The 13,806-nt window shown below is 36.1% G+C and overlaps 1 protein-coding gene across 1 annotated transcript; it reads right to left on the bottom strand.

Annotated features, from left to right (window-relative positions):
• Positions 1 to 10: 10 nt before the first annotated feature.
• LOC145772348 (melatonin receptor type 1B-B-like) lies at positions 11 to 6,880 on the bottom strand. Its single transcript, XM_082584226.1, has 8 exons — positions 6,538 to 6,880; positions 6,120 to 6,268; positions 5,626 to 5,760; positions 4,566 to 4,694; positions 3,873 to 4,074; positions 2,477 to 2,607; positions 1,666 to 1,789; positions 11 to 713 (listed from the first exon to the last, which is right to left on the bottom strand). Exons 1-8 carry the CDS (start codon positions 6,799 to 6,801, stop codon positions 642 to 644), a joined length of 1,206 nt encoding a protein of 401 aa, XP_082440352.1. The 5' UTR covers positions 6,802 to 6,880; the 3' UTR covers positions 11 to 641.
• Between the last annotated feature and the right edge of the window lie 6,926 nt (positions 6,881 to 13,806).

Here is a 13,806-nt window from a genome sequence, read left to right as displayed (position 1 = left end):
GCTTCGATGACCGAAATATCTTAATTTTCTGAGGTAATGTTTTTTTTTTTTTTTTTGAGTAATTGCTTTGTTCCCTTTGGCATTTTTTTTGCTTGCTGTTGCAAATTAAATTGTTTTCCCAAAACTGTAGAAATTGTTTTGTTTATTCCGTATTGAGACGATGGTTCATACTAAACCGGCATTGTTTTCATATTGCTACTTCTTTTTGTTAAAGGTCGTATAATACATGCACCGTAATACAATTGCCAGATTTTACTTCTGTGCTGCATGCACTAACTGCAACCTCAAAACATAGTAAAGCTTTAAAAAGTTTTAAAGTCCTGTCTTAGCATACATGGTGTAGATGCAGCTTTGGTACGTTGGTATGATACAGATACTATCATTATTGTTAAACATTTCTGGAAAAAAAATTGAAAAGATTCTTTTTGCTCTTTACTGCTACCTGTTCACGCCTTAGATCGGACATGCTCTTGGCAAGCGTATGTTTTTTCAATGCGTGGTCATGTATGTCTCATAATAAAAAGTACATAGGCAAAAAATTGTCTTTAGCAACTTGTGTCTTGCCCATTCGCATGATAAACTCTTCTTCCCACTTTGCACAGATGCACTTCTTTCTTTGGTTCTTTTCAAGTCTTCTTCAATTACGTGACTCTTCGATCAGCTTCAGTTCCTTTGCACTGTACAATTCTTTTTGCAAATTTATCCGAAGAAAGCTGCAATTATGTAATGAAAGTAAATAAAAAAACACAAAATTAATTGTTTGATTGATTATTTGATTTGTTATCCTCAAACTGAAAAAACAAAACGCTTCAAACTTATTCTTCGCAGTTTCGCTCAGTTGTGGAAGATTTAAACTACTTTTAAGTGCCGGTTGCTTTCATGGGCAGAGCAAGTTTTCATTTTATGTTGAAGAATATCACCAGATTACTAGTCTGTCTGCTAGGTGCCGTTGAATCGCTGATAGCGAGCTATCCTTGAAGTGCATTGCTCTCGCGCATACACCAAGAGTTAAGCTACGGTTGCCTGCTTTGTTTGATCATGGCGTTTACATAGCACAGTTCGTAGCATACCATGGGCCTCATTTTAAGCCTTTTGGGGTACAGTGCAAATCACACACACATTGATGCTGTGTTCAAAGTTGCAGCTAGTGATGTTAAATAAGTCGCCTACGTGAGCAATCAATGGTAAAATAGTCTGTACTTTAATGGTTTCTTGAATTAGATGTTTACAACAAGTTTTACTCTTGTTCACCTTTTATTAATTTTTTATGAGTAAGATGAACTTAACCCTTGCAACGACTTTTGAATCGAAGTTTAGACATTTCAGTAATTTAGCCTTTGATAGATGACATTTAACCATAAGGGTAAATTTCATCCCGGTAGAAAACTTTTGCATCGAATCATCAAATTGTTTTCTACCACATAGTCACAAATGACGTTGTGAAGAATGTCAGAACAAATTCAAAGCATTATTTTATTAAAGCGAAATCATTATATTTGTATAAACTAGAAAATTAGCCACCTATTCCAAAGCAAGGTATAAAGAGTGTCAGATGTGCAACACTGGAATCGAACTCGAGTTTCAAGCATACTCAAAAAACTGTTTCAATTTCGAAACGTTGCAAGCAAAAAACTTGCACCATTGCGTTATTGTTGGTTTGCATACTTGAGGTGATGCGGTGACAAAGTTGGTGTTGCCAGATGGAGATGACTCCCTTCCAACTTGATATATTGTCTTTATTCTTGCTACATTACTTATGGATCGATCTGGGAAGGCGCGATTCACCATTCTGCAATAAAGTGACAAATCAAACCAAATGCTTCAAAAATAACATTTCAAATGAGGAAAAAATGGCGAAGATGCATAACTACCTTTTTCGTCTGGCAATGGATTAGATAAAACTTTTTTTGTTTCACACTAACAACTCCATTCCTTCTGGCAATCAAACCAAAATACCAGTAGCCTACACTTTTGTCATAATTTTACCACATACAAAAAATTGTTGTGGAAAAGGTTTATCTTAAGTCAGATGAGTAAATAAAGTTTGTACGGTACCACAGAACATGTGCAGCTAAAATGGGGCCTTTGGCCACATCTTGATGCAAATATGAAATTTTGACACAAAATGTTAGCAGTGGCATTCCTGCTTGAATACTTAGTTCTGCAGGAAGTGATTTGTCGCAGTAGTTTCGATTAATGAAACCGTTGCATCAACGTGAAACAGCTTTAGTCTACACGAAATATCAAAAGTACAGCGAGATACATGCTGGAGCATCTGTGACAGGAAAATCGAGGATGTGAAATAAGTAAAACAAAATTTCAATTTTTTTGTTTAAAATCAAACTATTTGCAGTCGTAAAAAGCTGTGAAAACTTATAAAATTGAACTTCATGCCTTGAGATTAAGGATTCTATTCACTCGTCTATCGGTTTCACAAGCAAACTATCATAAGTTAAACAATTTCAGTATATCTTACCTTCTACAACTCTTTTTACAGCATGATAAATATATGAGGAAATTGATGTAACCCTGTCGGTAAGTTTCATTCATAATCCCGTAAATAATAAAGTTTATTGACGAGTTGAAAAGTCCTAGTCGAGCAGCCATCTATGAAATAAATAATTCATATATTATGTACTGCATATAGAGCAGTCTTCTTAATAATTAGTTTACTTAAAATATGTGGTCTATGGTCTGCCCCTCTATAAATTTTGACTCAGCATCGACTTGTTGAGAATGTCTTGTGCAGGTCAAAGAACCGTAACTGGTGCAGTAACAGGTGTTACTTTACTAAACATATCAAATATTTATGTTAAAATCTTTCGAGAATGAACAAGTTTTGCTCGCAAGTCAGCTTGTAACAACATCATTGAAAATGCATTTCGCCGTATAAGTGCTGAAGTAGAAAATTAAAATATGCATGATTGTTGAACTATAAACAGTCCTAAAAGCTAATTGGATTAATTCTGTTTGTTTTGACAGCATGCAACTGTAAATAACACTAATAGTATGACTAATTGAAAAAAAAGAAAATCTTAATATTTTCCGACATTTCAAAATTGGCTTAAAAAGTAAAAACTTGACATCGTTGACTTAAAGAAACAGTTTGATATTTCTTGGGGTGTTAACTTTTAAAATAAACACTGAATCGAACAAAAAGCAGAGACTGTTCTGCTCTGTACTAACGCACTGTCGATACTTTTTCGCTGTTCTGCAAACTCTTTCACTGAACACGGGTAAATGTTTACGTCTCCTTCTTACATCTATTAGAGTTGCCCAAGAAAAAAAAAAGAGTTCAAAAGTTTTTTTTATAGTTTTGTCGCAAATATGTTATTTTGTTTTCGTATCGAAAGAAAAGCGTTTCCGTCTCCGAAACAAAAAGAAACAATTTGCCCAATATTCAGGCGGATTGAAATTGAAACATTTTTTCTTTTAGACATAAATTTGTTGTTTCGGTTTTGTTTTGTTTTAAAATGACTTTTTATGAATAATTTCATTTCTCTCATCAAAAAATGAATCTTTTCAGATTAAGTCTCAACCTTTTGATTGCACCAAAATCACATGGAACTTTGTTGTACTTTGAGGTAGAAATCAGGCTTGCCAGTAAAAAAAGAAATATTTCGATCAGTGAAAAATAAAGCGCTTCACTGAACAATAACAATAAATTGATTTTTTATTGTTCTATTATTAATAAAAATTTGATGTTTACTTCTTATATCCAAACTCAACTTTCACAAAAAGCTACGTCGAGCAATCTAATTAACAAGAATGAGCTTTTATTGAAAACTTGGCCTTGCAATACCGCGATTGCTGATCAGTTCCGCAACAAATAATGACTTGAACACGCGACAGATAACCTGCGCCGCTCTTACCTTTTTTACTCCAGGAGGAACATTGTGAGCAAAGAATATTACGATTGTGCCATACGGGGTCCAGCAGAAGACGAAGAAACCTACAGTGACAGCCAAGGTCTTTAAGAGAGCGACTTCGCGTCTCATCCGAGATCGGTTTTGGATTTTGTGCTGTCCCTTGACATTCTCCTTTATGTTCCATCGACCTTTCTTTTGCACATATCTAAACAATGGTTTCTCATGGGAATGTATTCAATCAATATATTATTTCAATTTCTGTTGTTGCTAAAATCTGGCAAGCAAGTCAAAGTACTGTATAATAGAGATGTTGTGAACAAAGGGAGTTGCAGAGTGACAGAAACGAAATCATAACGTGACTACGTAAAGTGAACTGGGCCAGTGTTCAACGTTAGATGGATTGTACTGCAACACTCAGAAGTCTCTACTTGCAGAGACTTTCACATCAACTAAATATGAACCTACTAGATGCTTCTTGCAAGAAAAAAATATTTGTAAAAAAGACTTGCTTTTTCAAAAGTTTGCTTTTTTAATCAACATTTTCAATACTCATCAACATATCAAGCAACTAAAATTAATCATCAGGTTTAGAAACTAACTTGTATAATTTATTATTAAAGCTTTTGTCACCATAAAAGCGGCCTCCTCAGTATCTTATAAAACTAGTAAATTTATCTTAGCAAAATTTCCACTTACTTGTACAGTCGCCAATAACAAAAAACGATTATTCCCAGTGGTACCAGCAGGGCACAAGCGATGAGAAGAACATTGTAAACAATGGACGCCTGATCGTCCCAACTGCATTGCGCCATTTTGTCGTCGTACCTAAAGACACAAGACAACTGATTAGGTTGTTGAACCACATAATATTTTGTTGCATTCAGACAATAGTACTTGGCAAGTTTGAGAATTGTTACGATGATGACAACCTAGGCAGCAAGTCAGTCGCTTTTTGCATTGATTCAAGGTCTGCAGGCGTTAAATCAATGTAAAAAAACGACTGATTTGCTGCCTGGGAAGGTTGAAGACAGTTGGATTGAAAATTTTATGGTCTTCATGTCATGTCAACCACTAAATAATGTATCAGTAATATAACCCCTAAGTAGGTGTACTTAGTAAAATCACTTTGATGTCCTAACAAAAGCACTACAATGCCTACGGTGTCATGATAAGTTTGTACCAGGAGGCAAACAGAACTGAAATGAACCGACTTTCCACGTCATTGCTGCAAACTCAACATAGCCTATAATAGGCTAAGCACAACGCCTAGTCAATAAGAATGTAAGAAATAATTATGTTTTGCTCAAAATTAAATAATTTTTTATTAGAAAAATTAAATTGAACGACACAAAACCAAATTAAAAAATGAAAATTGTTTTTGAATTCTTTTTTGTGGTTGAAGAATACAGCTACGCTTTTGGTAAACTGCGAAGACCGAGGCCCAAGTTGACACATTTATACTGGTACTTTGAGATTTTCACTCGATTGGTTTTGTTTTGAATGCATGACGACTTAAAGTTGCTTAAATTTTGAAACAAACTAAATAAAACGTTTCACTACAAAGCAAGGTGAACTTTCGCAACCAAAGCAGCAAATTATTTTAAAAGTTTAAGTTGCATTTGAAATCTGTTTGTTTGAAAATCCCCACACAAACCATAAGGAGATATAAACCATTATTTAGCTTTCCAACTATATTTGGTTTTTCTGATGACCCCCTTTTCTGTGGTATCTCTCCTGATTATCAATCCGTACTTACACTAGCCTGCTCCATCCAAGCAAAGTAGGAGATACTATGATGTGGGACCAGAACCAAACAAACACAACCATCAGAATAGATTTTGTCTTACTACAAAACTTTCTGTGCAACTGGTTGTGAACGACATAAATGAATCTGAAAAATATTTGTATGAGGTTTAATATACTTTAGCAGACGGTTTCAACAAAAACGCACACAATAGCTTTTGTTGAAGTATTTCTTTTAAATTGTGCTACCTAAACGAAAATTAATAACTTTCTCATTTCAAAGCTTTCTCTGGATAAGATGAAACTAAAATTGTGGTTGATGGTGACATCGTACAGCAGGAGCATCATTGATAAGAACTCGATGAGATTTATCAAGAAAAGTTGTTGTTTTATGAAATCCTTTATACAACTGTATTGAAAAAATGTTAATAGTACTTTCGAAACAGACAAACTTTAAAAGAAAATAAAAACCGCAAACAGCTTACCAGCATAATATGCTAGTTGTACCTGTTTAATGCTATGAATGCCATGCTCCAAACAGAACAGGCACAAGCCACTGTGACCATGTAGCCAGCAAAGTGACATATTGTATCAGGAAGAGCATTCTCCTTATGCAGAACGTTCAGAAGAACCGTTGGAAGAAAAAAACCGCTGACCTAGAAACAACACACGATGAAATAACGGCAAACCAACCACGAGTCAAAGAAACTACCATACCGCCTACTAAACCGACAGTTGCCCCTCTCTAAGTAGAATGCACAAAGCTATTTGCACAAAGTATAGGAAAGTAAGTTGGAGTAAAGTACATCATTCACCAAAACTTGAGTGATAAAAAACTAAGATTCAATTGTATTCTTGTTTTAAAGCTTTAGTCAGCAGATAAAACGTATGATAAAACGGGGCGATGTTAAACCTAATAACTTACTGTTAGGTCTGCAACCGCTAGATTGATTATGAAAATGTTCCCATTAGTAAAAGCCGTTTTGGCAAAGATGATGGAAAATATAACCAGGAAGTTTCCAAAGGTTCCAATAATCATGAAAACAAAGATGAATGCCACTTCCACGATTTCTCTAACTCCAGGAATCACACAGTCGGAATTGTTGAGTTGAAACGGTGGATTGCAGAAAGTTGAGTTTACAGTGGGAGAAGAAGTCCCAAGCACTATGGCTGTTACGTCAAAAGACATTTTGTTTAAACACAGTTACTTTGAAAAGGTTATCCTAAGTTTGTAGACTCACAAAAACTTACAGCAAATAGTTACGTGCTGAATGAATAATAATAAAGTAAAACAACGAAAAAGTTTTCAAACTTCAACATTTAGGAAAATCTGATTTTATTAAATTATATCAATGACTTTAAGAAAATAGCCTCAATGAGTTACAGTAAAGCTAGAACATCTGAAATAAATATATAAAATTTAATTATTCCTGAGCAATGGTTTGAAAGCGTCGTCTGATCAAAAACAGTGAACAAACCACAGCAAGAGATGGGGCTAATGAGTCCGAACCAATAAAAGGTATTTTTTTCAATATTTCGATAACAATAAGCCAGATTTAAAACACACCTCTCCTAAGTGAAAAAATAGCAAGAAAAGAGAAACAGATCAAAACTAAACAGAAGTTTTATCGCAACTTTCTGTCTATCTTGACAATGGTACAGTACGGTTTGAAAGCTTTACAGTGGGCTTATTACTGGCATATGAGCTTTCAAAACTGAAAAAATAATACCTACAGCTACCAGTTACAGATATTGCCATTTTTAAGAGTAAGTTAGTAGTTTTAAAATCAGTCTTTTCTGTGTCACTTTGTGATAAATTGTGAAGATGGAATTGTGAATTAATTGATAAAAAACACTTTTCTTCTTAGTGAAAACTATTTTTAAAAGATTGATCTTCGCAGTTTTATAATTATGTGCGAAGAGGCTTGACACCACTGACACAGGACTTGTCACTGAGGTTAACAGTTTTAAGTTGTAGTCTATAGTTCAACTGAAGTGTTCTTAGCTATAAAGTTTATAGCTATGTTTATAGCTATTTTTTATAGTGTAGCCTAAACAGCCTGTCGCCATGTGCGCTAATTTTGGACACTTAAACCCCTTATGTTTTTCTTTTTATCAAAAAACAGCAAAGAACAAGTGCATTTGATGTATTAAAACATGCATCATTCCAAATGGAAAATTATCTTAGGCTCGTTGTAAAAGTTTTTACCAAGTTTCTGTAATAACGCACCGATAAAACAAGCTCATTCGGATTTATATCCAAAATTCTGAACGCTTGCCACAGTCGTGGCCTGCTGTGCTTCGATTTGAAACTCACTTAACATCTACCTAAATACAAAACAAACATAATATAATTTCTGACTGAAAAGACAAGATGACAATACAACGATTTCACTATCGTTAAATCTTTACAAGTGCTTTGGCAATCCTCCTGGTTAAGCCTGTCTTCTTATAAAGGACATCACAAATAAGAAAAAAGTGCCTTTTTCACACGACACCATTCCTTCGCAATTGACATAAAGTTACAACTTTTTAATGAGAGATTATTCTTGTGCAAGCTGAAAATGGTAACAAATTATACCAAATATTATCTCTTCACTTAGGCTACACCCTATACAAGTATACATGTCATAAGAACACAGGAGGGAAAGAGTAGATTTTGTTTTAAGCCAAATAATAAATACGCAGAACAGCGGTGAACCACTTACTTCCAAAAGTACATGGCTATATTTTAGCACATTTTGCAGATACAATTCTTTTCTACGTTTGAAACTGCGATATTATGAATGTGATACCACGACAAGTATGAGGCTAAATTATAAACGAAAGTTTTTGTTATACAATATCATAGTGGTCTATTTTCATGTCGTCACTCAAATTACGAAAAGTCATGCAACTTTATTAGTCAAAATATTTGATTCTTGTTCAAGTTTGCCAAACTCAACAAGCACACGATTAGGCTCCTTCTAAAAACTTTGAAAGTGATTTTGTATCAATCAGAACCATAGCCGTACGAGCCAGGGGGGCACGGGGCAGCTGCCCCCCCTGTTGTTTCAAAACATCGCGAATTCGGGCAAAATCTTGCAATTATTAGGGCAAAAATTGCTATATGAAAAGCTACAAAATTGCATAAATTAAGAAAACTATAAATTAATATCTTTTACTTGTCAAACTAAGCACAGCCTCTTATTTGCACAAGAAATGTGCCGCAAAATTTTCATTTGGCACACCCGTATTGATGTATTGTATTGCATGGTGATCAAACTGTAGTACGAAATGCATTTAACCAACTGCATCATGCCAATTTAGGCAGCCACCAAAATATGTCTCTAATACTTTTGTGAAACTGCCCAAATCAAAACACAAAATTTGCTATATAGCTAATTTTATTAATTTTCACAAATGCATCGTGTTGATTTGGGCAGTTGAAAATATGAAATTATCTGATGAAACTGATTAGTCTGTTTATGCAACCTGCCCAAATTAGCGTGAGGCAGTTTCCATGAACAAATTGATTAATTTTTCCCATTTACATAACTGTATCGTTTAGATTTGGGCAACAAAAAAATATGAAATTATCTGATCATAGTCTATTTATAAAACTGCCCAAATTGGCATGATGCAGTTGCCTCGGCATCAAAATTTACAAAATCTTTAATTTTTTTCATAATATCCATAAACTCGTCATCTTGATTTGGGCAACTAAAAATATAAATTTATATAAATCTGGTGAATACTTTTGTAAAACAAAAAAGGTGGAGAGGTTACAGTACTTTTTCAACCATAAACGGACGTAGCTATAAGCAACACCACAACATTTAACAAAAAAATGTTATACCTGTTAAATGTAATGTTAATGTTGTGGTGTTGCTTAGCTTTGTTTGGTTACTTTTATAAAACTACCCAAATTAAAATGATGCAGTTGCGCTCCAAAATAACAAAATATATATTTAGTTTGTTTATGCAACTGTGTCATGTTAATTTCACCAACATTTAAAATACTACTGCTGAAATATATAATCTCAAACCAATCATAATATATTCATTTATTTCAAAGCTTTCCAAACTTAAAACCTGCCATGCAAGCTGGCAAAATATTTGCTTTGCAAGATCTTGTGTGAAACATGGCAATTCCACTTATTTTCATTAATATCTTGACTTCTGTTCTGTGGAGACAGATTCAGTTGTTTGCATTAACTTGACCTGCTTTTTCTGGTTGCAAAAAAATATTGGCAAGCTGCATGCGTATCTTCAAAGATGAATTCAGTTGTTCTATCTTGATTACTTTGGTAAGAAATTCTAGCTAGCTGGTGATCTTTTTATGTTAGTTTTTCACTGTTATCATGCACCGCATACATTATATTTGGACATTTTCTATAAAAGCGTGCAGATTTGGGAAAATTTACGTTCTGCCCCCCCCCCCCACCAAAATGGTTTGGTCTCGTACGACTATGATCAGAACACATTCTTTAGTAAACATTCTTCAAAAAGAAGTTTGCATTGTGCTATAACAACCTAGATACTTAAGAACTTTCTCACACTTCTCCAAGATGCAGATTTTAATACTAAAGTTCTGAACATTGTCAGAAAAATCCTTGATGATACGACAATCTTATTTTTATAACCAAAAGTTACGATTGTTTTATCTTTTGCGACAAAGTCTACCTACCACAGTCGAAAATACATTAAGGGATTGGGTAGAATGTAATAGAAAACCGCCATTAAATATTCATATTTCAATCACAATACCAGTTAGATGCACTGCGTCCATTACGTTTGTGCACTCCCAAACAAGAAAGAGTTATTCCTGCTTTTTTGATTGTCTTGTAACATGCATTTGCTACAGCTTGAGTTTGTTCACTGATGTAAACTCACTCAAAAAATGTTAAACTACTGTTCTATGAAAAAAATCGATAAGGAACTTGTTTCTCAAACAGCTTTAAAGAAGTAGATCTAATGTAGTTACTGACAAATAAAACATTGATTGATTGATTGGTAGTTTCTCCTAAAAGAATTTTGATATCGATTGCAAAGATCGGCTCTATTTGAAATGTTGTTACGTCATAATGACTCATGGCCCCAGGTCTTACATCGTCACTAGAGGTAAAATATTACGGAAAGTTTGTTGTGTTGCGTTTGTAGACATAATAATCAAACTGACAAAACTTAATTTTCACTTAAATCTAATACTGTTAAGTTTTCTAAATGGAAGTTTTTTATGCGTTGACGCACTGTAGGATTCGTTTGTTGTGCTTGGCGTGAGAACGTCTGCGAGACGTTCGAAAGGACGTGGGTTCGACACCGCTCCAGAACACGCGGCTGTGTCTCGGCGAAAGACACAGGCAAGCCAAAATAAGGGGAGCAGCTGACTCGAAGACTATGTGACTTCGCTGCTTCCTGTCGTCTGTTGTATCGCATCTGTGATCGCAGTGTATTGTATGTTATCGCAATGGGCGCAATAAAAGCATGATCATTATTATTAGTGCTGGAAGAGGATTACATGAGAAGTTACCACAAGCATCGCGTTTTCAGAGGCATTGAAAACATTCCATTTTTTCGTGCACCACTCAGTTTAGCTAACTGCTCTAGGCTGCTGCTGAGCTGAGTCGGAGTCTGCCTCACTTTCTGACCTAGTCTTGTTCTGAAACGATCCCTGTTCCATATCTCGAAAGCTAAAACCTCAAATGCTAAGGCAACAGGGATCAGTAGTCAGTAGATGTAACAGAAAATATAGCTCAATTGGTTAGCGCGTCACTTCTGGAAAGAAGAAGCTTCAAGATCAAGCGGCGCTGGTTCGACTCTCGGGGTGTGCGCTTGAGCAACGCACGTTAAGGACTGCTCTCCATTCAGCGGCATCTAATGGATGGAATAATTCCCCGGCAACAAGACTTCAACAATCGGAAACTTCACTCTGTCAATCTCGGTGACCGGGCCTGCGTCAGTGATTCAAAGCCTCTACAAGTATGCGAAACTGCCAGGATTAAGCTCTGCAAGAAGCTTTCCCAGTCCGAGGATAAAGATTCAATCAATCAATCATTTCGCACTTGCTAGTGCATCATTAGTTCTCTCATCAGCATTTTCATCATCATCATCATTTTCATTTCATTTTCATCTTAGTGCATCGTCAGTTCTCTCATCATCAGTTCATCATCACCACTCAGTTTACTTTACATTTTCTAATATGCTTTATTTACTTTCGGCTGGAAGGCAGTTTTCGAGCGTAATAAGTATCTTCTGCTTGCGAGAATATCATTCAAGTTTTTTCTGCCAAGCTTGAAGCATCAAGTCTCATTGATCAAAGAGGTTGGATATATCAAAAAAACTTTTCCATAGTTTTTCCGAGCACTGGCAGGTACAACCACACGGTAACTGCTGTTTGGAGTTAATTACAAATATTTTGTCATGAGTTGAAGTTTCCACACGAAGCAGATTCATTCTACAGCCGAACAAGAGAAGGAAAAAGAACAGGTTGGCAACACTTTTGGTATTGCTTTACCGCTAAGAGAAAATCATCTTTCGCAAAATGTTTTTCAAGTTGACGTCTTCTATTTTTTTATTATGCTCTTTGTGTGTTAGCCAATAATCTGGTATTAGTGTAGTGCCAAAATAAAATGAAAATTGATGTTGCTAAAAAGTTCGTCCACTACACTGTGTCATAATGTTACCTTTGTCGTCACGCAGGCGTTCCCACCAACGGCTGGGTACAACTAAGATATTTAAATCAGTGAAACATAAAGATTTATTTCACGTTTAGCGTTATATAGCGCCAGCCCAGTGTTATATCACCTTCCGTCAAGCCAAAAAATTAATGAAGCAAAAATGGTTGAAATCAAATGTTTTCAATCGTACCATCTGGTGTTGTGAGAAATGATTATAAAGCAGCCGCAAGAGAGTGACCCAACATATTTGATCCGAGTTTGATTTAACTATGACGTTTAAAGGTTTAAAATTTAGGTTGCTACTAATAAAAGTATCCAACCATATAGCCGATTGTAAAACTGGACTGAACTTAATGATGCTCACATAAAATTTGCACTACGGTCGATTGAAGGTAGTTTCCAACAGCGGTTATGCATTTTGTGGACAAAGTTTCGCGTACAAAAACATTAAAAAAAAAGCAAAAAAAGCAGGGGGTTACGGAGAATTGAGATACAATTTTATTTCTTACTTTGAACTTATTTTTTTATACAAAGAATCTTGCAAGTGTATTGGAAAAGTTCAACGGGTCTAGGTTTCGAATATTCTTCTTCTCTCGTTTGACTTGTAGTAGCTTAGATTGGCAATGCCTCCTCGTGCAGCCAAGATACGGTAGTTGGGTCCAGTTGTCGAATACCAGTGATTCCACTTGGGGGTCGTAAGATGGGACATTCGTGGAGTATGTGTTGCATTGTTTGTTCTACCGCTCCGCAGACACATATCGGCGTATTATGCAACCCCCACCTAAATAGATTAGCTCCAGTGCAGCCAACGTCACATCTGATCCTGTTCAATGTGACCCATGCCTTTCTTGAGAGGTCTGCTCCAGGAGGGATGGAGAGTGCTGGCATAACTGAAAACTGGGGAGGGATATGTGGCAGCTCGTTCCATTCTTGGGTCCATGTTTCCATGCAGCTGAAGTTCTTATCCACAAGTTGTGTAGCATATCGATGGAATGGGCGCCTTGATGATAGGCGTTGAGGTCTGACTGGTCCATTTGTTTGGGAGTGACTGTAGAGAAGGTGTTGAGGATCGAGTTTCGCATGTAGAGCCAGTTTGTGAGAGGCTTCTTCCCTACGGACATGAGCAGGAGCAATGCCAGCCAAAGTTGGCAGATAAGCAGTAGGTGTGGGGCGGAGACAGCCAGTGATGATGCGCAAGGTGTCGTTAATGCACACATCCATCTTTTTTGTGTGTCTGCTGCGGTTCCATACAGCTGAGGCATATTCGGCTGAGCTGTAGACCAAGGCTAGTGCACTTGTACGCAAGGTTGATGCTCGGGCTCCCCATCCTGTTCCTGCTAGGCTTCTCAAGAGGTTATTTTGCGAGGTAACCTTGGCACGGAGTGACTCGATGTGGGGTCTGTAGGTCAACTGCCGGTCAAGTTTTACTCCAAGGTAAGTTGGGTTTGCAGTGTATGGTAAAGGATTTCCTTTTAGCGAGACAGACAGTTGACGCTGAGATTCCCGATTATTTAGATGGAAAGCAGAGATTGTTG

Source organism: Aplidium turbinatum, chromosome 6 (assembly GCF_918807975.1).
Source record: "Aplidium turbinatum chromosome 6, kaAplTurb1.1, whole genome shotgun sequence".
Taxonomy (NCBI): Eukaryota; Metazoa; Chordata; class Ascidiacea; order Aplousobranchia; family Polyclinidae; genus Aplidium; species Aplidium turbinatum.
This window is presented reverse-complemented; position numbering and strand designations above follow the sequence as displayed.

Bases quoted from the DNA above. Each gene is read 5' to 3' on its own strand.
- LOC145772348 (XM_082584226.1), bottom strand. From the start codon at position 6,801: ATGTCTTTTGACGTAACAGCCATAGTGCTTGGGACTTCTTCTCCCACT. The intron at 6,269-6,537 runs GTAAGTTATTAG...TGTTGTTTCTAG, and splicing joins TAGCGGTTGCAGACCTAACA to GTCAGCGGTTTTTTTCTTCC. The intron at 714-1,665 runs GTATGCAAACCA...ACATAATTGCAG, and splicing joins TTGTCACCGCATCACCTCAA to CTTTCTTCGGATAAATTTGC.